The sequence below is a fragment of the Bacillus rossius genome, chromosome 1 (genome assembly GCF_032445375.1).
Source record: "Bacillus rossius redtenbacheri isolate Brsri chromosome 1, Brsri_v3, whole genome shotgun sequence".
NCBI lineage: Eukaryota > Metazoa > Arthropoda > Insecta > Phasmatodea > Bacillidae > Bacillus > Bacillus rossius.
In genome coordinates, this window is record NC_086330.1 from 125932213 (window position 1) to 125959002 (window position 26790).

Consider the following 26790-nt stretch of genomic DNA (forward strand, 5'->3'; position numbering starts at 1 on the left):
TAGGAATAAACAAACTCTTGTTTCTGCTAAATATTCGAGTTTATTTTTAGCATAGTAATAAATTTAAAATTAATATTATATTTTTCCAAATATATTAAAATTTTACAAAAAAAAAGTTAAAAAAAATTGTAATGTGTGCACAGCTCACAAAGAAAAATAATAACCTTAATTTACAATATACCACACGCTTAGAACACTTTACAGAAAAATTCACTTTTTAGGGGTACATGGGTGTGAGCCAAAGTGGTACTACAATCATCTTTTACTAGCTGATCAGATGCAGATTCAACAGATCATTCACAACACAGAAAAAGCTTTCCCCCTCCATAAATGGCATTTTTACAAATACATAAAATAAAAAAAATCACAGTTGATGTTTTTCAGTTTGACACCTCTGCAAATCTTATAAAGGCTCAGTCCATGCAAAAGGACAGGGGATAAATCTAGCACTACACAATCGTTATATCTGCTACTCTTGTTGCCATGCTGGTTGGAGTGAAGAGATACACTAGCAAATGTACAAGAGGAAAAGGTAGAACAAAGAAACACTTTCTGTCATATGTTGCTTTTAACCCTGCAGCAGGAAAAGCAATAATGAAGTCTTTCTCTACCTTTCAGGCTACAATATTAAAAGCATTTTGCCCAATTTTTTTCTTCACACTGTGGTGCAAGCTATCAGTTTAAGGTACAGGTGCCACACACAGTATATTTAAATGCTATGATATAGAAAACTTAAGGAACCAAATTTAATCTACTTATTTTTTTAATTTTAACTAAGATTCTTTGAATTTTTTATACTGTGTATAAGAATGTGCTACTGAATTTGTTGCAATAGTTATACCTAATAAGGGGTTTGAACTGTATCCTAAAATTCAAAATGTTAAAAAGTATTATGGAAAAAATTTTACTCAGAAAAACCTTTCATAGAAAATAATCTTTGTAGATAAAAGGAGTTTTGACAGTGAGGCTCCACTTAGAACCTACCTTCTTTACAGAAGCTATCTTGAAATTAAGGTCGGCTGTGGAGGGAGAGATATTGGACTGAGGCCCTGCAGTGATGTGCATTGATCTTGGCAGGCCCATATTCTTATTTGCTTTATCTTCTGCGAGAGATAGGTCAGAGTCAAATGTGAAGTCCAGCTTCATGTCCACACTATCCTCATTCTGCACAGCAAATGAACACAATACCTTTATCACCATTTGATAAATAGTGGCACAGCAATATCATTTCTACAGTACCTACAAATTATAAGATCCCATTTAAATGAAAACCCAATGGTGGAAAATTATTCAAAATATATAGACACATGAAAAAAATTTAAAAACTAAATTTTAATTATATTGTGGAAAAGAGACCTTTTATTCAAAATTATCAATGAATATAAAGTTTTAATTCATAGTATATAAAATAAACATGTATGTAAGGTGTTAGTGACTGCAAAATTATATTAGTCTTGTCAAACACTGGCATTACATTTAATAAAACCAACAAATGGCCTTGTTTAGGTCTGAAGGAAGGAACATGAAAACCCTTTCTTGCCGAGAGAGCATTTGTGTAGTTTTTTCTTCTTCTGAACCATGTGACTTAATTTTAGCAGTAGGAAAATCATACGATACTAAAGACTTTTGCTGCAATTGCTTTCAACTTTGTGAGGCACACTTAAATTTTTATCTTTATCTTGAGAAGCTTTTTTGTTGCAGCTTATAGTTGCACACAATAATTTAACTTTGGCATCACTTATACCAACAGTGGTTGCATCGACCAATCCGCTTGAACATTTCTTTGGTATTTTGAACAAACTTATGAAGACGATGGGGCTGCACACTTGCTGTCTATCTCTTCTTTATAAAACCATAATAGTGGTTGCCACAAATCCATTAACCTTTGAAGACATATACCAAGCGAAAGCCACCGTGTGGAAATGTGCTTTAAAACTTTCTTGGTTTTTTCATCACACAGCTTCTGTAAGTCTTTAAGTCTGTCTTTTCTCTTAGCACTTTTTTCTAGGTAGTAGCATATGTCCAGAAGAATTTCGTCAACATTCACATGCAGTCGTGTGGAACCTTTCTCTGCTGCTAAGTGCAACAAGTGACATGCACAACCCAAAACAATAATATTTTCATTTCTATCCCTCATTACAGCAGCAACACCATTTTTGGACCCAACCATTACTGCAGCATTATCTCAACCCAGTGCAATGCAGTTCTTGATAGGGATGGTACAGCTTTCCAGAGTCCTTATCAACATTTCTCCAATATTTTTTCCGGTTGCTGCACCTTCCAAAGAAACAATTGAAAGCAAATAATTTTCAACTTTAGACTCTTTTACATCCAAATATGTCACTACTACTGGATACAGCTTAGAATCGTCATTGCTACCGTCAGTAGCAATAGAAAATAAAGTATTTTTCAAAATACCTAGAAGATCATTTTGACGTTCAGCTGTCATTTACCTATAATTGCGGTTGTTTTTGTGCGCCCACAGCCGTACTTTTTGGCCTCTTCACTCTTGGGAAACATTTTCCTGAATAAAAGCCCTGCATGATCAGCGACGGATAGAGGCAAGTTATGTTCTATGATAAAAGACGTTAAGTAACATTCTGCTTTAATCACACTGTAATCGTCACTTTGAGTGCTTCTGAAAAAGGAATTAATTTTATTTGCGCTGCTATCAAACGAAGCACTTCTTTTATGTTTATTTGTACCTTCATGAACCTTTAGATCATTTCTGCCGCCATGGGAAACATTTATGTCACATGCACAAATAGTACAACGGGCAAAATTACTTCCACTTCGTGAATGAGAAGCCCAAGGATACTGTTCGCTGTAACATTCTAAAAACACTTGATTATATGTTTTCTTTTTCGGGTTGCTGACAGTTGCCATGATTGTTATTTTTATGACAAACACTCGTAACACACACCCATGGTACTAGCAACCGTAAATGACCGTAACTACAAACTTTTCTTAAACTTGTGACCACGTTCAACATGTTGCGTCCTCCGATTACTAAAAGCAGGTTTCCCAACATTGGAGCTTAACAAAACTTGTGGTATGCAGCGTTGTCAAATTTCGGAGAAGTAGTCACCCTGCTTTCTCAGCACACATTTTACCAAGAATTGTGCGCGGTTTATTAATACGGTACATCCAAACAACGAACCACACTCCAAAAGTAATGATATCCGTAAGAAAGTCACACACTATCGTACAATAGTACAATAGGGCCAATTATCGTACACTGTATGGGAAAATTGTAAGAATTGGAAGCTATGCTTATTAATTTTAATTGTTTGGCGTGCTTTTATATTCTATACTTTTTAAATGAACGTACTATCCTTAAATAGGTTTTGTTTTTATGAATAACTTTACCCGACGAAAAATGCTTTATTCACATAATCATCGCACCCATACTTTTCAAACTTAATTTTAGTATAAAATGTGTGACAACTATGTGCTAAAACATGGTACTTCACCAGAGGCTGCCTATGTTCCTGGTAATAACTTCCCCTCAAAAAATTCCCCAGAAGCCATGTCCAATGTATCCAACTTTCAGTAGAGATGATGTGCAGTTGAATACTTAAGAGCCTTCGAAAAAAATCAACATATCCACTATTTCCTTAGCATGCACCTTTACAAATATTGCCAGAGCTGTAGACATCTGCAATTTGTGATTTTTCCTTTCGAATCGAATTCGAATCGAATTTCAAAAAAATTCATGAGTTTCGAATTTTTTTCGAATCGAATTTCAGAATGGTAAATATGTAGAGTCGCGGTATATGCGGAAAAAAATGCTAAAAATCCGAAAATACTTTTATTCTGTGCTCTTTCACGTCCTCTTTTCAAATCAACCGGCGGAGGAAATAAAAAATTCCAAATACTTTAGGAGATATCGAATTTTTTAATTTAGCAATAGAACACCTGTATAACCGTTCGAACGACGCCATTTTTTTATTTTGCCGTGTGTTAGTGAATGCGTAATAAATAAAATGGTCGATTAGGTCAGGTCAGTTACATTATTAATACTTTCAAACTAAGCGGACATAAAAAATAATGTGAATTAAATTTAATGGCTGTTTAGTTTTAAAATATTTATAATGTAACTGACCTGACCAAACAAACCTGGACAAAGGATGAACAGTAGGAACTAAAATAATCGATTAGGTCAGGTCAGTTACATTATAAATACTTTCAAACTAAGCGGACACTAAAAATAATGTGAATTAATTTCAATGGTTCTTTTGTTTTAAATTATTTATAATGTAACTGACCTGACCTAACAAAACCCGGACAAATGATGAACATTAACAACTCACGTAAATTTTTTTTGTTACTTATTACTTGCGCAACAATATCCAAATAAAAAATAAGACTTTAAAATTAGAAACGAATGATCAAATGGCAGAAGTTGACCGTTTAATTAAACATTGTATTGAACAATAAATGAATAAATAATCACGTATTGGTTCATTTGAATACTGGCCAATCACGGAACTGTCACGTGACAAAATTGTCCAATAAGAAACATAATAGATACTTGTAAACAAGAAACAATGGTGATCGCCGCATTAATACGCAGGTATTGTGATGAAAATTAAAAAATTCAATATCTCCTAAAGTATTTGGAATTTCTTACCTCCGCCGGTTGATTTGAAAAGAGGAAGTGAAAGAGCATAGAATAAAAGTATTTTCGGATTTTTAGCTTTTTTTTCGCATCTACCGTTACTCTACATATTTACCATAGTAGCATCCAGTCTCACCCCTAATTTTAAAACTTGATTTTAGAATAAAATGTGCGATGCTTAAGTGATAAAAACGGTAAATCCGTTATTTTTTTTGGTACAACTTCCTTATGCTGTGATATTTTTATTAATATTTTTATCCTTGAAAGTCAAACATGCTAAAAAAGGTAAACTGTGATTTTATTCTAAAATCAAGTTTGAAAATTAGGGGTGAGACTGTGGATGCTACTATTATGCAAAAAAAAAAAGTAATACATAAAAACAAAACCTATTCATGGAAAGTACGTTTATTTAAAAAATTAAAAGTAGACTTTGCGAGAGCATGCCAAATAATTAAAATTAATGAGTGATGCAATAAAACTATTTTATTCAACGTAAAAAAAAATTAACCTGTAACAAGAACGTGATTTGTAACTATACGCATAATGATCGTTCCTAACAGAGCGCGCGCGTGCATTCAGTCTGCGAGCTATCGATATCGATCTTCGACTACGTGCGCGCACTCTATACGGTAATACAGGAATCAACACAACCAAACTGGCGCTGCTTAAGTTTTAAAAGCGGTATAAAGTGACTCCCGAAACGTTAAAGATGAAGTTTATAACTTTTAAAAAAGTCTTTAAAACACGATGTACACATCAGATTACTTTGTAATAGGATTATTTAAGTTAGTATGCAGTTTTATCAGAACGAACGGCGTAAACTGCGTAAAGCAATAGGCGCGTGCATGCAGTCTGCGAGCTATCGATATCGATCTTCGACTACGTGCGCGCACTCTATACCGGAATATAGGAATCAACACAACCAAACTGGCGCTGCTTACGTTTTATAAGCGGTATAAAGCGACTCCCGAGACATTAAAAGATGAAGTTTATAACTTTTAAAAACTTTTTGAAAACACGACTTACTTTGTAATATGATTAATTAAGTTAGTATGCAGTTTTATCAGAACGAACGGTGTAAACTGCGTAAAGCAAAAGGCGCGTTGTAAACGGGAATTTATTGCATTACATGAAATGAGGTTAAAACGGGACAGAAATAAAATGGTTCAAAGAACGGGAAAACGTAAATAAAGGTAACGTAAATAAGGGGTTTCGCTGTATAATTTTTGTAAGTGAAAGATGTAATCGTCTTTTTACATTACTTTAAAACATTGGGGGTGGGGGGTATGTTTATATTAGTGTATCGGGCCAGATTTTGCAAGTCGAATTATTGTAAAATGAATTCGATTCGAATTGACGAATCGAATATCAAAAAATTCGAACTCGAATTCGGAAATTTCGAATATTCGCAGAACCCTACAGAGCTGTAACATGTTTTACCTGCTTTTCACTGAGCTCAGACAGGAGGTTGATGCCAATGTTGTTTATTTCTTTAATTTCTGGACTTTTGAAGAACTGAATATTTGTGAAGTAACGAGCTAAATAAAAAACTTGAAAAAACCAGCTGTTCCAAACGTGTTAACACTGGGGATGGAAATAGCTTGTCTGGTTTGTCATCTCCATGTGTTTCTGCCAAGTAGTTGAGGTACTTGTACTTTAGTTATTGAGTGTTCAGAAAAGCAATCTTGACAGCAGTGACTACTTGATTTAAAGTATGCCATTTTTAAAACCCAAGGCATGACAAACACCTGCACATTTTCATACTGAATTTTATACTTGGCAAACGCATCCAGCACTGCCCACAGCAAGTAGTTACCTGCAGGCATCTAGGATACGCTAGTAACAAACAAATTATCATCACAAGAGCCTGCTAATTGAAAAATTATTTCACAAACAGACCACCCAACTTAGTTGTTTCATCACAAAGTATGTTAACTGTTTTTTTCCTTCAAGTGCTACTGTGGTCAACAATCCAAAGTCTTCTGCAAGAGCTGTAATACATAACATAGTATTAAGTATTATTCAATGTAATACTTTAAGTAGATAATTACTCAACATAGAGATATGTTTTAATATCATTATCTTCCCTCCTTTTTCTTAAGGCTCATGCCGCATTGATATTAGGTTTTTAAAAGTTATGGTTTAATGTAATATATTATGGTTAAATAACTAAAATACTTAATTAACATAGGATGTGTTTCTCTTGTTGAGTTTAGACACACCCCAAATCTCCACCTTTGCCAGTAAAATCATTGATCCAATCTATAAGTGGTTTATTCTCCAACTTTTCCAACCCTGTTTTATCGCATAATCGTCGCATGTGCATAATCGTCACAACTGATATTGATACTGAATTAAAAAAAACCTCTCGCGTAAACTTCACCTGTTTTTGATCCCCCTATTAGATTCAGAAAGCTGTGTGTAGGTATTTTTATCAGTATAAAACAATGTATTTTAAAGTAGAAATATATTATATATTCGAACATTACCACTTAATTATTTAATTAACGGAAATACAAAGTTTCTGATGTGTAAATTTCCTTTTAAAAACTTTTTAACCGTTATAAGCTTTATCTGTTCGTCTGTGTCGCCGCGGTGTACTGCTTATAAAAATGTAGCCAGCGCTAGTTGGCATCATACATGTTTGTTTACGTTGCTTCCCGTATAGAGCACGCACACACAGTTGAATATCGATATTGATATCTCGCCGACTGCATGCAACGCACTCTCTCTGTAGAGTGCTGAGTTAAATACATTTGATGGCCCTAACTCTTTTGCAGTGTGTACTACAGCGATAGTTATGCATGAGTTCAGGCTTGCATTCGGGTCACAGATCTTATTTTTTAGGTTTAAAGTAGAAGAAAGGTTTTTGTTGCATGACTTATTCATTTAAATTGTTTGGCATGCTTTTATATACTCTACTCTAAATAAGCACACTTTCCATAAATGGGTTCTGTTTTTATAAATAACTTTACCTTACAAAAAAAAATGTTTTACCCCATGAAAATCGTACCCCTACTTTTCAAACTTGATTTTAGTATAAAATGTGCTACGATTATGTAATAAAACACAGTATTTGCTTTGGCAAATGGCTCTCAAGTCCTCTTTGCAAAGTACTTTTCATTTAGATTACGGAATTTCCCCGGGTTTCCAACTTGCAGAAGAGACGTTTGTGAAGGTTGTTTTACGAATTGTTCTTTCTTAGTCTTGCCTTTAACTTATGTCACACGTTTGTCTAAGCCATCTTTTTTCCCTCTAGTGACACTGCAGCTACAATACAAAAAAACAGTTTTGTCATTAATTGCATACAATACGAGCATCTTAAACTGTTATGCTTGTGCACGTGCTGTTCACTGGTTCGCCCCATTGTAGCTATAGGTTTGAAATTACAGTAGTAAATATCAAAGTGAAGTAAGTCTCAAAACCAGTGATGCACCGATTATGCCGCCGATTAGTCGTAATCGGCGATTACCAGGATAGGTTATAACCGATTGCCGATTATTGTACAATTTGTTGCTGAAACCCATACGACTTGAAAGAAAAGAAAATACATTTAAAGTTTAAACCTTAATAAGTTCTTGAATTGAAACTACAAACGGCTGAAATCTCTTAACGAATATGGCCGTGGAAGGTAGGGAATGTCAACACCTCGGAGTGTACATAGATACACTCTCCTAATAATATTTGCTTGTTTCGTGAATTGTGCTCGTACATACATAACTGCCCTGAATTACTATTTACAGTATTTACCCCTTTCAATTCATTTACTTACTGTACAATTTATCCTGTTAAGTTAACGTCGTGAATGGTATTATTGTCACAATATTTACCACGGCCACAGCCAAATCACACACGTGATTTCTTCGCACAAAATATTTAGTTAAGAAAATAAATGCATTTTTAAAGCTGTCACAATTCACAATATGGCATATGTTACTTATATTAGTAAATGTAAGTCTGAAGAAAAAAAATCGGACATGGTATCACAGAAACAATGCGCCTAATTAATTTTCACTGCATACCGTATGTCAGCCATGTTTGTTATGTATGATGTAAGGTTGGAACGGACAACACGCACAAATACACAATAGCGCCATCGGTTCACATTCCACTGCCGTTACATAATTACCTTTCTCAAAGGATTGAGAAAAGTAGGCTCACGTGATGCTAATTAGTAATTAATAAACTGAAATGGTGATTTGGCAATTTTTTAAATTTAGTTTTTACTTTTTAGTCATTAACGGGAGTTACTAAAATAAAATATCAAATTGCAAACATAATGTTTGCACAAGTGACGATCAGAATTGAAGTTGGCAACACTGCAATAGTAAGTCATGAATATTGAATACTGCAGTTTTTTTCCCGTAGACAATGGCCATTAACGTAAACACATTGAAGTTTAGCTTGTATTTTGATTGTTGGACACAATTTGAGCCCCATGACTTTGTGGAAGGACAGTAAATATCCACGTTTGCAACAGCTGGCAGTCAAATATTTGTTAATACCATCTGACTCTGTGGCATCAGAGAGGTTATTCTCCACTGCTAGAACTATTTTGACAGAAGAAATAGGCTGATTCCAGAAAACCTCAATATACTAGTGCTTTTGAATAAAAATTTGAATATTTAAACTCTTCCAACCAACAGTGGACTCTCAAGCTACATTATATTTTAGTTATTATACAAGTTGAGGTGTAAAATTTTTTAGAGAGTTTTATTTGTGTGCATTTTAAAGAAAAATAATTATTATATCTACAACTACATATCCTAGTGCAGTAATACATAAAAATCTGATTACAGTATTTAAATAAAAAGGCGTTCAAGTAGGAATATTTAGTAAAAGACTGTTTTTTATTTCAACTTTACGCAAAAACTGATAATCTGTAATTGTAATCAGTAATTGCAATTATTAGTGTAATAATCGGTAATCGTAATCGGCGAAGTATAATAGGTGCATCACTACTCAAAAGATGAATGTTATGTGAAATTTTTGTCTGCGTCTCCTAATGAAGGTAGGAAATTATAACTGTTAAAACTACATCAAAATTAAATGAACAAAGGAGCTCAGTTTACAAAAGTGTGTTATACTGCAACATCGCCGTAAAATTGGTCACAAAAAGTATAAAAAAGTATAAAAAGTAATCAAACTATCGCAACATGGAAAAAGTGGTCTCATATTAAAAACAATGGGAAACACTAATCACATGTAAAATATTGCATCTGTGCACTAACGCAACCTCAAAAAACATTAGTACAATTTACTTTGTTTTCATTGTACCAAAAACACACACACCACCCAGATTACCCTGGTGCAGTAAACACTAGACAAGAGAAAATCTGTTGCCAAAATGGTGAACGAGCCAAGATCGCAAACGTGTTGTGTTTATTAACTGACATGCCGATAAGCCAAAAATGACAAACATATGTAAAAATTAGTAAAATTATACGTGTGCGTATGCAGCAGAGTATCAATGATGCAGAAATGTATTGTAAATAATGGATTTCATAATTGGGGTGTGTATAAAGTTTTGGAAAATCTACCAAAATGGTTTTTTATTTCAAGTATGAAACAATGCATTTTCAAAGAAAATTTTGGAAACATTAATTTATTAAACATCAAGCAATAATGTGGCAAATGATGTTTTTTTTTAAAACTAAATGGTATTTTATTCTATTTTCGCAAAAAAAATAAATTGGATCTATCGCAAGTTGCAAATTTTTCCAGCCCCTAAGATTTGCTAATTAAAGTATGAAAGTAAACATGTACACCTACCCCTCACTTAGCACATCTTCAGATTGCACGGAAAATTGTTGTAAACTTCAGTTTGCACAAAATATCCACAGGCAAATAAAAAGTCGGGTACGACGCCACGAAGTCTGTATCAACTTCTGTAAACAACACATGTACTGTGGGATACAGTTAGCCAAACAAGAAAAAGAGAGGCACGCGCAGGTCTAACTATGCTATCAGCTGTTGTACAAACATCAGCTGTGGCAAGTTAAATTGCGGCTATGGAGTGTAAAGGACCAAATGTTTTTTACATCCGCGCGTATACCAGTGTGCCGTACCGTTGTCGCCTGGCCACAAACCGGGCCATGAACTCAGTCTAGCCAGTCGCAGGGTATTCACTCACACAAGAGTAGAGATGTAAAATACCCAGGTCAGTGCTGCCAACCTCCCAACTCTCTCATCAGTAATGAGAATTATAAATGAAATAAAACATGCGTAAACATAAGCGGCAAATTTTATACTATATTAACAACTCACAGACACACTCTTATGAATTCGATAAACTTTACTAATCCACTGAATAATAAATATTTACAAGAGTAGGATAACAAAAATGTAACTAAAAAATTAAAAAAAAAAAATTCAATATTTATGTATGTTCTTTTCAACATTCTTGCCTTTTAATTATCGCCTGATAACATCCGCATTGTTGCATGCTTAGCTTCCTCAATCTGCTTTGAAGTAAATGTGTTTTTATAGCATACTTCTTTAGATGAACTGCATTTTACTTTCTGCACCATTAGAGCACCCAAAGTTGCTGTAGACAAAGATGATCTAAACTCTGTCTGGTTGCGACGAACACTGCTGAAAATTCTCTCTGTTGAAGAATTGCTGTGAGGCACTGTCAAAATCGCCAACATTACTTTTGGCAATATTCTAAATTTTAGTTGACCACTTGAATTTCTGAGAGTAGAAATAATACCCCAGCAAACATCCATTCTTTCAGCATTAAGTATGTCATCCGAAAAAGTTTCACATTGATACATTGCAAATTCTTGTTCTAACAGATCCAAATCTGTACTATCAACAAGCTTTGGAAATCTTTCAGTGAAATACTGGACTGAAGAATAGGAGGCATTTTCTTTGCAAGAAATATCACAGACTTCAGCATGTTGCAGGAACTTATCATTCAGTGGGAATTTATCTACCATGTAACTACATGCTGAAACATAGAAATCACGCACAGAAGAATAGAATTTTTGAGCATCAACCTGGCTGGCTAAGTCTTTCAACTGTGCTCTACACTTGGAACCAATAACCAAATCAGTGTCATCTTTTTGGTGTTTCCTTTTTTTGAAGTTAACATCAGTAATTGATGTGGAACCTATCTGCAAAGCAGATGGCTTGACAAATCTAACCAACAATTCTTTGAGAAGACCTTGCAATTTTCGTTTTAACACATGAATTACAGGGGCTTCTTGTTGGAAATAAATATTCACAGCATTAAAGAGTGGAAGTGTACTTTCAAGGAACAGACAGTAGAGTTTTGTAGAAGGATTTTGCATCAATGACTTGATGAATTCAAACTGAGAACTGCTTGCAGCAAGATTACTGTCTGGTTCACAAAACAACAATTTCAAAGGTTCCCACTGTTCTAACAATCTTTCAACAGATTCAAGAAGAGAAAGCCATCTAGTGCTGACACACTTTAAAATTTTGTGAGGTTTACTTCCGCAGACAGCTTGGTGTAGTTTCAAGGTATTCTGTCGTTTGGAACTCTTCTCTAAAAAGTAAAAAACCTGCACCAAAAACTGTTCTACATTAACACAAAGTTGACTTGAAGCCTTCTGAGCAGCCAAATGGATAAGATGACATGAACAGCGCTGTAGAAAAATGGATGGGTGTCTAGCCCGTGCAAATGAAATCACGCCTTTTTTTGAACCAATCATTGTGTTAGCATTATCACATGAGAAAGCAATACAGTTATCCCAACATATTTCCAATGAACGCAGTTCTCTATCTATGGCAGTAAAAATTCCTTCACCTGTGTTGTCCGAAGATTCCAGCATAGATAACAGTAGAGTACAGACTTGATTAAGTTTTTCACTGTAAAATGAAACCACAATTGGATACAATTTAACGGCGTTTTTGTCTGTACTGCCATCAGTTGCTAATGAAAATGCTGAAATTTGCAAAACAGAAGCAATTTCTTCCTTAGTTTGTTTTGCCATACACTGCACTAACGCAGAAGTTTTTGTCCGTGCGCATCCATACTTTTGAGCGATTTTGGAATCAGGAAACATAGCCCGAAACAAATTACTCGCATGGTCGGAAACGGCCAATGGAATATTATGTTCCACCAGGAACGACGTAAATAACAGTTCGGCGGTCGTACTCTCTCTTTCACTAGATTTCACAAAAAAAGACGAAATAGGTTTGTGTACACATCTCACTTTACCGTAATCTTGATGCTTCTTAGATTCAATGTGGCGTCGGCAGTCATCACGTCCTCCATGTGCGATAACAAAATCACAGCTGCAGACTTCACAAAATACATGTTTATCTGAAACTTTTGAAGCGACTAGACACGGCCACTCTTTTGTGTAACTTTCACGGTATTTTTGAACAATTTTTTTGCCACTAGATGTAGAAGGAACGCCTACACGCTTCATTTTGCCATTAGACACAAAACTATTGCGACGCGGAACGCGAAGAAAAACTGCCATGTGTATGCTGCTACCAACCTTGCATGTTTTCAATGTTGCCATAACATTAACTACCCACAATTACCAGAATTGTCGTGCCCGTAAGATTATAGAATACTAAAGTCTCGTTCCCTAAACATTGCTAATCGGATACACGACCGATATTTATGGTACGAAATATAGCGCTCCGTCCCGAAAATATCTAAGGAAAACTAGACACCCGATATTTGTAACTTTTCGTTAAATTTATTATTGTCCGTAATAAAGAAATAGCCTTCCGTAATTCCGTAATTGGACGTCTAAATCAGTAATAATTACGGACAATCCGTAATAGTTGGCAGCACTGCCAGGTATATATAATTAAGGGTAAATACCTTGGGTACTTACCCAGGTAAATACCCAAATTTCATAAATACCTGGGTATTTTCATTAAATCAATGATAATTTTAATTTTGTCGAGTTCTAATTATTTCACGAAGTAATATGTTACATACACAATGTTAATGAAAGTATGTTGCAAACTTTAGCAGGTGATTCCTTATCAAAAACATGGAATAGTTATACGCCACCATTTTTTCTAAGCACAATTCTTACGGGGGAAAAGCAACAGTGTGAAATATTTAGAAAAACCAGACAAATAAATTTTTATTTTGGGGAATAGCGAATAGGGTAACCTGACCTGACCTGACCTATTATTATCATGAAGAGGAGAGTTTTATTTTAAGGTTTTTTCCCCCCGAAGGTTGGATAATTCAACACACTAAAGATTTATCAAAATATTTTAATTTTACTCTACATCATTTTCCATTCTTTGTCAATATTAACTATTTTAAATTTTTTAACTACAAATTTTCCCTAGAGAATAGTACTACGCAAAAAAAATGGCGTAGTGTAACTCTAAGACTTGACTACTTTGTTTTTTGAAGAAGGAATCACCTTTCAAAGTTTTAGCATATATAACTAATCATATTTACATTTTTGGTTTTTTAAGTTTCTGTTTTTAATTTATCTTTTTTATTTTAATCCATCTGTTATTACTTTCCAGTCCTTACTTAAATCTCACATTATTAACCTACAATGTTATTTAACTTACACAATATTAAAATAAAAAGTAAACATGTATTTTCAAAATTTTCTAAGAATTGCTGAGAAATTAATTGTATGTTTATTTGATCTTCACTCTTCATCTATGCAAAATGGACTAAAAGTTAAAAATATTCCTCGACTAATATTTTTAATAATACTCTTCCAAGTTTAAGTTTGTCTTCATTCACTAATCACTTCACTATCACTTTCACTAGTAAGTTCCAGCTTGTCATCTTCCTGTGTGTCATCTTCATCTTCACTGTCAGTTTTGCTGTGGTTCTTGTATGGAGATACGTACCTTATTTCTCTCTCTCTCTCTCTTTTTGTTTTCCTTCTGTCTCGGTAGTACTGTTTAGTAATTTCCAGTTATGAGATACATACGTTATCTTGGTAGCACGTAAGGTTGTTAACCTGTTTCTTTTCTTGTCATGAATCCAGTTAAAGGTACTGAATGTTTGTTCTGTAGCAGCTGATGTGACAGAAGCCCCAAGGATTCTTATCGCTACATCAGCTAACACACAATTTGAGTTTGCGATACTTTTTCACTGCTTTTTTTTGGATGTACACATCACTGTTTGAAAAGGTTTTACAGTATTGCTGCAATAGAGAATTTTCTTCATAATTTCAGGACACTTGAAACACTTTTTTTTATATGATTTGTCATTTTATTAACATTAGAATGTTTGTATGTTTTACAACAGTATTTACATTCCACTCCTTTACTATTCTCTTTAAAAGAATTCCAAGTTGGCCCTTTCTTTTTCTCCATATTGAGAAACTCTTTAACAATGAAAATTAAAATGAAAACATGGTAAATTGAACACAAGAAGTAGTGAGGTTATGTATGTTTAACTTCCTTCACTGCATCATGTAACTCAATGAACAACATGGCTGCTAATCTACAGTGGTTCAGTGTAGCCATATTCGACAAACAAATGAAAACAAAAATTTCCCTTAAGAAAAAAAATTATGTTTTAGATTTAGAATAACTAGCAAATTTTGTGAAAATTATAATCTAAAATATTGAAATTCATGCTGCTATATTTCATTAAAAATTTAAGTGTATTTTTTTACTTTATTTATGATTACTAAATGGTTTTATAAGGTTAATTTAGTAACAGATGAGCATAAAGTTACAGCAATAAAATATGATTATACACTTAAAAAGTGATTTTACTTTAAAAACCCTCATTTTGGGTATTTACCAGAGGCAGGGGTAAGTACCAAGGTAAATACCCATTTATAAATACCCTACCCACTGGGTATTTACCCAACTCACAACACTACACAAGAGCAACATCTGCCCATTCAGCTGCCGGTAACTGTATGTGCTTGATCACTCATGATGCATCATGTTCAAGTATTTGATACAAAACTAGAAGTATTACGGCACGCAGATTGTCATGAAGGCCACACTTATGTTGGTCGCACTTTAGTTTTAAGCAAGTCAACTGTGCGCACAATCGTACAAATAAGGACTCTTACCAAAAGTTTTATATAAGTCTGATGCTGTTAGTTGTACTAGCGGGAATATATTTGACATTAGATACCGGAACAGAAATGAACAGACGATTCACGTGGAAAATGTTGTGAAATGAATGTTGCAAAGAAAAAAATATACATTGACTTGACAGGATTGGTGTGAACCACATGGTGATACGCGAATAAGTACTTTCATTTTTAAAAATTAAAATGTAATTATCCGGACAGTAATATCGGTTTCACTGTCAGTAAAGGACTGTTTGGATAGGTATGCGATGTGAGTTGAAGGTCACGTCCGGGCGGGCATGTCAGCCAGCCAGCTGACTGATCATACATAACCACGTATCTCCCGTTACGTGGTGTCGTATTTGTCATACATAGTGCGATGGGAGGCATATAATGATTAATGATGTGACATTTATAGTTGTGTGTTATTCTATGCATTTATATTACGTATAGTATATTTTCCTACATAAATTTTGGAACACATTAAATAAAATAGCTTTGCTATTTATGGAAACTAATGTTTCAGAATACGCGTTTTTGAATGACACGGGCATTTTTAGAAACAAATTAATCATGCTAAGTGAGGGATAGGTGTACAAGATACTGTATGTACGCTTACCTATACCCTATACAGAATTTAAATATAGGACTTTAATGTTAATTATTCTATTTTCGTATGCTTGAGACACACTTAACCACAAATAATATGTATGTCATAGTATTGGTATGTTAAGGTTGTATAACACTGATCTCAGAGCCAAAATTATTTTTTCATACATTTCTCTTATTTTACAACATTTTTTGACACCACCTTGAATAGTGTAAAAAATGGGTTCTAATGTATTGGGTTGTATTTTAAAGTAAACTACCAAACAATATCTGATTTACATACTTTAATAATCTGTCAATGAATAGTATCATGAGAACTAATGGATTACTAGTACAACAACACTAGTACACACACCTCAAAAACTTTTTATTGTAAAATACTTTTCTCTAAGGCATTAAAAACTGGTATTTACGATTAAAAGTTCAGATTAATTATTAAGGCTCAGTATTACAGAACAATTATTATATACCGTTAGTCCAAAAGGCATCAGTTTTCAAGATCATACCATACTTTTACTAATGTCGAAAATCTTTTAGCATCAGGATACAGTGTCCAAAATAAACATACCTTGTTGAATCCCAGTGGCATCTGCATCTGGTCAGCTTTGCTGTCGGAACTCTTAGAGATGTCGCCCATAGTACCTGGAGGTTTGCTCGAGAAGCCCAGTGCTACTTCTTCTGCGTCCTCACTCAGTTTCCGCTCTTAAAATAATGTGAACATTTACGTCATAAGACAAAACTTCACTCCTAGTGAATAAAAAAACTTTATATCACATGTATATATGATTCACAATATGGTAAAATGGTTAAAAATAATCCCACGCTTTCTACTGTAACATTTCATTCATTATAAAAAATTCTGTAAAAAGCACCCTTGTTTTTATTCAAATAACTTATAAAAAAAATTGACAAGGAAATAGCATGCCGCCTTTTCTCTCTTGGGGAACGAGGTGATAAAAAAAAATACAAAGAAAGGGAAACGTGGATGTGAAAAAATAAACTCTTCCTTTGTATTTTTTGTTAAATAGTTCTACGGCGGGGGAGATAGGAAGGGCAAAAACAGAGAAAGAGGGGAAAGGACAAGTGCCACATTTTTAAAGCGGCAATAAGCTAAGACCCGCACCATAAAAACATTACTTCTATTCTACTGTAGACAGATATATAGTGCAAACACTATTTGACGTGGACTATTAACGTGAAAATGTTAAGATTTTTTTGCCTAAAATTATAGATGTGACTCATATGCAGGGGCGAACCTTTTGCGGTAAATACGGTACTTCCACCGTTTCTAACACGTTGGTAAAACTCAAACAACTACTAGATGACTGAGTTTTCATTCGACTAAAATAATGTTCATGCATGTAGCCTTCAAAACAATATATAATTATATTTTCCTGCATTATGAATTTCAAATTCTGTATTAACTTGTAATAACAATGTTTTGCCAAAAATATTATGTATATTAATTTCTTAAAGTTTGCCTTGCTGCACAACTACAACCTACTATGACTCATGGTATTGACTTACTTCATGTAAAACCTACGTCACAAAAAATCGCAACATAAATGTAAAGAATGTCGTGCAAGATGATGCTGTCACAAACTCTGTTCTGTTGCAAGATTTTTTTAATACAGAATTATTTGCCCTACTCAAACTAAGATTATTATTTTTAAACTGAAAGACAAAATCTGACAGTTGTTACAACAAAAACAAAAAAAAAGTACAAATGTATACTTATGTACCAAAATATTGAATTTTCCACCATGATACAAAACTATTTAAACAGAGCTTCAACCAAACTTATGTCATTGCGGGATTCTAGTTTCTAATCCTGATGTTCTAAAAACAAACCACTTTAACTTACCTCTGCTCTTATCAATCCTTTGATTTTTTAGATGATTTCCAAACTTTGCTTTCATAGCCAGGTCAGCTGGAGATGACTTGTAATTAGTATTTTCAAAAATTATTGTCTGAACAGGAGGAGAGGTTCCATCAAGAACAGCTTTCTCCATGCTCTGTAATAAGAACCCATGTTTGAGACCAACTTGGAATGTAGAGAAAAAAAAAAAGTTTGGTTTTGCAGCTGACATTTAAGTATTTTAATAAATATTTCTTCAGTGGTTGGAAGGAATTAACAGAATTATTTAATTTCATGTATAGTGAAACTATGTTAAGATGTTTTTTTTTAATGAACTGGAAGTTAAATACTTGTTTATTAAGAATTTTTTTTTTAAGAGGTTAATACAGTATTGTGCGAATTAATGTGAACACAACAAAAAAATTAGTATTTTGGCTATGGCAACACTGTTATGTTAATTCAAGGCAGTTGTTTTCATGGTAAATCATAACCTTATGATCTATATTATTTACCGCTAAAAACCTGTACAATTATATTTTTTAGGTTGGATGTCAGAGTTTTTTTACCTTCTGCATTAACAGCAAATTACAGGCAAGATAAACAAGCTATAACCTCAACAATTACACCCAAGAAAAACAAACTACAAACTTCAACAAGATCTTGAATGGGTTGGGGTTAAAATCCATGACTCTAAAGTACTACGCAGAACACTCTTGGAAGGTGGAAGAAAAGCCATGAGGCCACAGAAAAAAAACCTCTTGACTGCCACTATGATAAACAGACTGAATTGGGCCAAAAAATATGTAAATTGGACCATAAATGATGACGACACACATTTTCTAGTATAGGGCCAGCAATCAAAATTTATTCGTAAGGAGGTGGATGAAAAACTTACTGCAGCCCATATTGTACAATCAGTCAAACATCCATTTAAAACTATGTTATAGGGCTGTTTTTCGTACTCGGAACTTGGCAAACTTATCCCAGTTGTAGGAATAATGAATAGTGACAAATACAAAGCAATGCTAGACAATGTTTTGTTCAGGAGTTGGAGAAAAATCAAGCCAATGGAAATGCAATTTTTAAACAAGACTCAGCTACATGCCATACTTCTAAGAAAAAGTTGAAATATTTCAAGGACAAGAAGATTAGAATTTTGGAATGTTCTGGAAATTCGCCAGATCTCAATTCCACTGAGAATTTGTGGGCGATCTGCAAGGCCAGATTACCAAAGATGGACTGTATGATGAAAATCAATTAAGAATAATTGTACAAATTTAATTGACTCCATGTTGATCAAAGTTCAAGCAATGATTAAAGCAAAGGAATATTCCCTATTAAATAATAGTATTTAAGCCTTGTTTATAGTTTAAAGATTTTTTATATTTCAAATAAACAATAAATACAAAAAAAAAACATTGTTTTCACATTAAGTTGCACAATACTGCATGTTAGCATATAGTTAAATACTAGTTGCTACATAAAAAAATTTCAATCTAATGACACTTGGAGAATGTGCTATTTTTTTGTTATCTCTCTTAAAATTGGGCCACTTGTGTGGTTTCCATTACCACCAATATTTGTTGTTTAGAATAAGCCTCCAATCAAATTTAAATATATAAAATTTAAAAAAACACAGCTTGTTGCCACATTTAATATTTATATTAAATGTATATTGAAGACTTAAGTAATTATTCAAAATTGTTAATTACCTGAACATTTTAAGTTAAAATTAAAATACAGTGAAACCCCTTATTTACGTTACCGTTATTTACGTTTTCCCGTTATTTGCACTATATTCATCAGGGCCCGTTTGGTTCCCATTTAATCCAATACAATACTTTCACACGAATTAAGTCTTAAAAATCTAATCCATCCCGCTATTTACGTCACGTAACAACGATAGTAGGCCTAAAAACATTGTGAAAAACGTAACTTCTATAGTCGGCAGTGAACATTTTAAATCGCAAAATAAACATATTTTATAACATGAAAAATTGCTTTTATTTCTAAACATATAATAATTTAAGCCTAGGCGTGTAAATGTCCGGTAATTATAGCAGGAGACAATCTAAAATGTACTCGGGAAAAACGTAAACTCACGAATGTAAAAACGTTCTATTACTATATTTATATCACAACTTAGCCGAAATACTAGTACGAGACATAAACTTCACTAGATAAAATGAGCGGAGTCTTGGTAACGGTTTTAAACGTATTTTATAATTTCGGAAGTATTGTACAGTTGACGCATATTTTTTAAACTAACCATTTATATCTGGGGATCGTAATAAATTATTATTGGTACAGGCACGATAATATGGTAATGTGCGATAAAACGAAATAACACCGAAAACCGCTTGAAAACACGAAATAAAATGAAATTGTGCTAAATCCGCGATATGTCACGAAATTTCGTCTATCCTGATTATTTACGATTTTTTTTCCATTCTGTAAGAACAATTCACTATCTTCAGCACAAACAAATATTTCTGACAGTAACTAGCAGCCATATATATTATATGCGACGGTGATTCATTAAAGATTTTAAAATGAAGTCTCGGAATTAACGTAATATTTTCAATAAACTGTAATCTTGTGTACCGTAATAATGTAAGATGTTGATAACTATGATACAATGGCCGTCGTTCACGTTCTGTAAATACAAAAATAACAAACGTCCAAAATATGTTTTTCTAAGATTACGTTTTTAATCATTAAAATATTACACACTAAAGCGTTTAAAATAAAGTATGTAGGGTACGAAAATAAAATAACCCTGCTTAACGTAACGATTGTAAATAATAAATAGTACATGTTTATGTCGGTATTAATTTTCACGTGCGTATGTTGGTATTCGGTATGTGTTTGTATTCGCATCTATTCTCCATTATTTTGATCTTTCCAGCACGGCAAGTTTTTGCGTATTAAGAGGTTAAATTCTTCCGATGTGATTAAAAATTTTTGAAAATGCCTAAAACGAAGGTTTCTGCCAGTGACAGATCGAAAGAATTTTCCAGCAAAGGATTTTATTTCAGTGATAAAATTTTAATGTGCAAATTCTGTAACTGCAGGCTAGACTACGAGAGACGCGATACGCTTGAGAAACATGTCGCGAGTGAGAAACATAAGCATTTGAGACAAAACTCATCTGTTAAACGACATCCTTGTCTAAGAGTCTTTAATGCCATTAATTTGCTGTTCAACCCAAGAAATGTGAGTACGATTAGCATAGAAGATGCAAACCTACAGTAGTCTCTGCATAACTTGCCTTCTGTTTCCCATCTTCCCATTGATACATTCATACATGGCTATGTTGCTTTCAAAAAAATAATTGAGGATGAACTTTCATTGCCAGAAACAAGCCTAATTGATGTTGCAAAGGTACTTTTCTCCCTTAAAGGGGACTACAGTGAATTTGCTCAAGCCAGTTTAAGGGCAATTTGGTTCCCAACATCAAATATTGATGCAGAACGTTCATTTTCTAGGTACTCACTGGTAGTTAGTGACAGAAGACAACGTCTCACTCCAGAAAATGCGGAAAATTTAACTATGATAGCATTTCAATAAAACCGTCTTAATAGTAACTTTGGAAGTGCTTAATTGTGTAATTTGGTAGTGTATGTGATTGTAATTAAGTCGTGAAATTTTAAGTAGTTATTTAAAAGTTTGAATTTATGAATTAGAAATGAACTTAATTGTAATTATATCATGAGGTTTTAGTGTTTATTAATATTTGGTTTAATAAATTTGCATGTCGTATAGAAAAGCAAGAAAATTTTGCCGTGGGTATTTTGAGCAAAAAAATAAAACCATATAACACCGAAATATTTATTTCTTTACACCGAAATTTGTCTTAAAATAACACCACAAAATCTTGACTCTAATTATTGGTATCAAGACATCAAGATGAACGTAAACTTGAACACGTCACGGCAGCGAGATAACTGGTGCGTATACCAATAAACTGGTATTAGAACTGGATAAAACTGGTACACGGGAGGTGGAGCTTATATTTTTTTCCGCTAAGCTCGCATCTATTGGCTGACTGCTGATGGAACGTCACGAGTCTGGGCGGAGCGTTGAGTGAGTTATACTGCGCATGCGCAGCTCAAACACAGAGAGCCAGCCGGCGGCCACGCCACGCCATAACAGCTGATTGAGTACGATGACCTTTCTCCGCGCACGGAGCGCTATTGACAGTAAATTTCCAATTTATGGTCCTTTTTTTTTTTTTTTAATTTTTTTACTGTGTTACAATGCGTATGTGTAATGTAGCCCGCATTTGTTATGAATGCTGCAGGATGCGACTGTATTTTAATTAACTTTAACGTATTTCTTACTTTTCCCTTTATTTACACTTTCCCGCTTTTTACACTTTTTTACTTTGTCCCCATGAAAAGTGCAAATAAGGGGTTTTGCTGTAGTAGCATTTTTGGTACCAGAATCAACCTCTGTGGTTATTTTTTTAGCATTACTTACTCTTGCCTCAATAATACTACTACATAATTAAATATTTTTAAATGGATCAACTATGAATTATAACATGTTTACCATGATGCGACAGAATGGGGAAAAACATCATGAATGTAAAATGACAACCAACAGCTGTTTTGTTTAAATCTCGGTCACAAATGACTGAAATCAATGCCATGTTAAAAAGGTGATAAACAAACTACCTTTGGTAATTGCTGAGGTCACATGCAACAAATTATCACCTTTCAAATAAAATTGATAATGCAAACCCATTACTCACTATTTCTCCAATAACGTATACGATTTTCTGTGATTTTTTTTTTCCTTCCCAAGGCATGAGTTTTCATATACTGAGGTTTTTTTTTTTATCAGTTTTCATATACTGAGGATTTTTTTTATCATTTTAGGTTTTTCCAGCAGCCATAGATGACTATACCACAAACCTTCAGTAATAATTGCAAAGTCGTCTCACAGAAAAGCACTCTCACAGACCACGGAGCAAGATGTCAGTGAACAGAAATCATATCAAAACATGCAAATTAAAATTTTAACCATTAAATCTACCACATAAAAGATTTCACTGCAGCGCTCAACAAAAAATGAAAATGTGTTTAGTTCCTAAAATTGCTGTGCCAGTTGTGTCACAAGTCACACCAATAAATCAACAAATGGCTAGTGGTTTGCAGAGTATTTCAGACGTTATGCCTCAAATGAGGGAAATGGTGTACAGTTGGAAGAGAATCACTATATGAATGCAAGGAGTAATTTGTCGAAACATTAATCTTGTAATAGGGTGCGGCATGGGACAAAGGTTTTGAAGAAAAAAATTATTACATTAATAATTCCCTCAAAAGCATCCTCAGAAGCATCTATTAAAGAAAATGTATTAAATGGGAACCATTACAATAGGGATATGTGGAAGTAATGAAGGAAATAATTTTGTGAACGTAATAGGTAGTAAAACATATAATTAGGAAATACCTTAAACAAGATTAACTGTATTCAAATTATAAAAAAATATATTGATAAACACCAGTTTAAAAAAAAAAATTCTGTTGATAGTGTATTGCTAAGAGCTACGGGGAGCCAAGTTGCTGACTCACAAACTAGCCAAAACCTACAGCAATTAACTGGAAAGATTTTTGGAAACACTGAAAACCCCCCAAAAAAAAAACTTTCAAAAGTTTCAAAATGTAAGAACTTAACCCAATATGTGTTGCATATAGAATAGGTTGAAAATAGTAAATATGATTCAAAAAATTTTTGTGTTAATGGTAGTGACACTTAAAATATACAGTTATTGAGTGCCTTTGTGACTTAGTAATTTTTTGTTTTACAAGAGTCAGTTCAAATGGAGAACATGGTGGGAGAGATTTACAATGTTGTAAGAAACAATGGGTGTGCCCTGGACGCAGTCCTGGATGCAGAACTGGGGTGGTAAGTCATGTGTGGAAAATATAATGGATACAGTTGACTACATCGCAAATGAATGTGTGGTACTCTTGTTGTGGTTGTGATATGCTTGCTGCTGTAAGAACATATTAAAAGTGCCCTGCAAGGGTAAACAACACAGAATTACATTACCTCTCTGGCAAGTTTCACAGCAGCCTTCTCTCCATTCGGCGTACTTCTCTGACTGCTGGCACCAGATGGAGGCTGATCGTTCACTTCCATCACACTGCCCAAAAAAAATTAAAACATTGTATAAAGAAATTTGATATTGGATTAAAAATAATGTGTACTTTTAAGTTACAATTTATTCGTGAACTAATGAACATTACATAAGAATATTAAAAAATGTAGAAGCAGATTTATTTTTAACTTATATCACAATATATGTTAGTTCTAATTGATGTACTTATGTATCGCTATAGAAGGCGACACATAACACTCTCGCACTGCTCATAATGAAAGAATGAGGAGAAATATCCATAGTGCTGTTAGTGATTTAGTGAGTGACTGCCACGCTACTTAAGTCCATCTCTGATTTCCCCTCCTCGTGTGTATGCCACTGTTATTACTAATGGGTCCACCACTGCCCTTTCTCATAGGTATGTCACTACCACGCATCATAATACTGCCCCTACCATTAAAAAAAAAAGAAGATATATATTGAAGTTTTAAAAACCATCTTATATAACAAAAAAATTATATATATATATATACACACACACATACACATTAAGAATTAACAGAAATAATTGTACACTAGAACCCCAATTTTACGTACAGTCACTAATCCACAAATTGCATTCGTAAAATTTGGATTAGCTGATTTCGGAAAATATGGTTGTTTTGCTTTTTTTTTTTTAACTATTTGGTCTTAATTAAAAAAAACATTAAATGCTACTAATGAAACAACAAAAAAAACCTCCGGCTGCAGTTGCGTGGAACAGTGTGTGCTGGCCCTCCTCGCCAGCCCAAAGCCACGCAGCAAGTCACCTGCTCACTTGTCCACCCAACCACCTTCCTTAGCGCTGCGGCCAGTTTTAAATGCTTGAACTTTTTATGATAACGTCTCTCTTGAAGAATTAAAAAATATCTAGTATACCTTACAGCGTAACATGCAGTGTAATCCAGGTTCTCCAGAACTAAATTGACAAATTTCCCTGACCTTTCAGAAACAAACAATCCTGCAGCACCACTTGATGTTGAAGTTTTTACGCAGAAAAAGAAGGTTGTTTGTGCTGTTTAAATGTCCCATTTTAATACATATAATGTATACTAGAGGTCTGCGAGCCTAAGAATTTTACTTCGAGCCGAGTACTTACAAGTTGTCGTTCATTTGTCTTTTCTTTATATTTACGTGCGCCATTACTATTTGAGAAAGGAAATTTTAGAAAAATTTTAAACGGGACATTATATCACACATTTAATGGCGTAAATGATGAGACCCCGGACAGTTTAAACCCTTTATACGGAAAAACCTACCATGCGAAACCTCGTAAGAGAGTTTTACTGCATTTATTTCCGTAAATAGTAAAAGACAGTCACAATGCTTTTCGGCCAAATAACCTGCTGCTGTTGAAGCTCAAAATTTTCGAGCGTAACAATTTTTACGAACCGAACTCGAGCTTGAAGTAAGTACTCATCTCGAGCTCGATTTTCGAGTACTGCAGATCTGTAATGTACACACCAAAATGAATTAATAAACACGTGATAAAACCTCTCTTCTTGAAAGAACACACCAGTGAAGGACAACCTGCACCTATAATATGCTATTACTAGTGATGGGAAAAAGCGGTGTTATTTTTATGCCAATTTCGTTTCAATAAACAGCAATTGCGGTGTTTTGTGTTTTTATAGGAAAACATATTTTTAAATGATATTTTTAAAAAAGATAATTTTTTTACTACCGGAACTTACGACATTTTCTTCAAAATTTTAAAGCGCCCTTCAAATTTATCTTTTAACTGTGCTTCCACTTTCTCCCCTAATTTTGGAACATATGTTCTCCTAAGGGAACTGGCTGTAGGAAGATCTCCCCCACCCTTTACATTTTTATTAATCCAACGACGTAATTGTCTAATTTCTGGAGTGGTATGTTGGCAGATATAAAAGCCTCGGTTGTATCCAAAATAAATGTCTCTCTGTCCTCTCGTACTTTTTCCCCGACTTGTGCGACTTCTTCTAGTGTTGCAAGACGTTTGCTGCCACTGCTTGTGCCCTCGGCACCTAACCTCACTTTCATATGATGCTTACTAGCAACATGTTTGACAACAGTGTCCCTTCTCTCGTAATCAACTCGGCAATTGCACCATTTGCAGAACAAAATGTTGTTGGAAACGTACAGTCCTTCCGATTTAAATTCCGTTGCCCGCGATAAACAAGATGCTTTAAATTTTGGCATAGCTATATTGGGCCTAGTCAGTAAATAAGTCGAAACCTACAAGGATTCTTGTTTTACTTAAACTGCCTGTCCGTGTAAACTTTTGCAAACGTATAGAATATTAATGAACACTGCAAATTAACTAGGTATCCCGAAAGAAAACACACGTCACGCGTTGTTTTGCTAACGAAAAATTGGTACGTTGGTACGTGTACTATCGCTGTGCTCGCTGCTAGCGCATTCAATTGTCTTCCGTTGCAATCTGGGGGAAGCCTACAATTCACATAGTTTCGGTTCCCTGCAAGAATTTCCGAAGATTTCCGAAGTTTTGCGTTTTGGTATTAACGCCACTTCAGCCACTAAATCAGAAGTTTCCAATGAAAACAAG

The 26790-nt window shown here is 34.1% G+C and overlaps 1 protein-coding gene across 19 annotated transcripts in view; it reads right to left on the reverse strand.

Annotated features, from left to right (window-relative positions):
* Positions 1-26790, reverse strand: part of LOC134544890 (protein PRRC2C) — a 355574-nt gene that overhangs the window by 145518 nt on the left and 183266 nt on the right. For 17 of the 19 annotated variants that reach the window (XM_063388526.1, XM_063388523.1, XM_063388533.1 and 14 more), the window contains 4 exons: positions 24158-24251; positions 18104-18254; positions 16808-16941; positions 985-1164 (listed from right to left, as the gene is read on the reverse strand). In XM_063388526.1, the coding sequence (XP_063244596.1) occupies positions 985-1164; positions 16808-16941; positions 18104-18254; positions 24158-24251 (559 nt within the window). The remainder of the gene's footprint in view (positions 1-984; positions 1165-16807; positions 16942-18103; positions 18255-24157; positions 24252-26790) is intronic. The other 2 variants (XM_063388535.1, XM_063388529.1) reach the window with 1 other exon arrangement.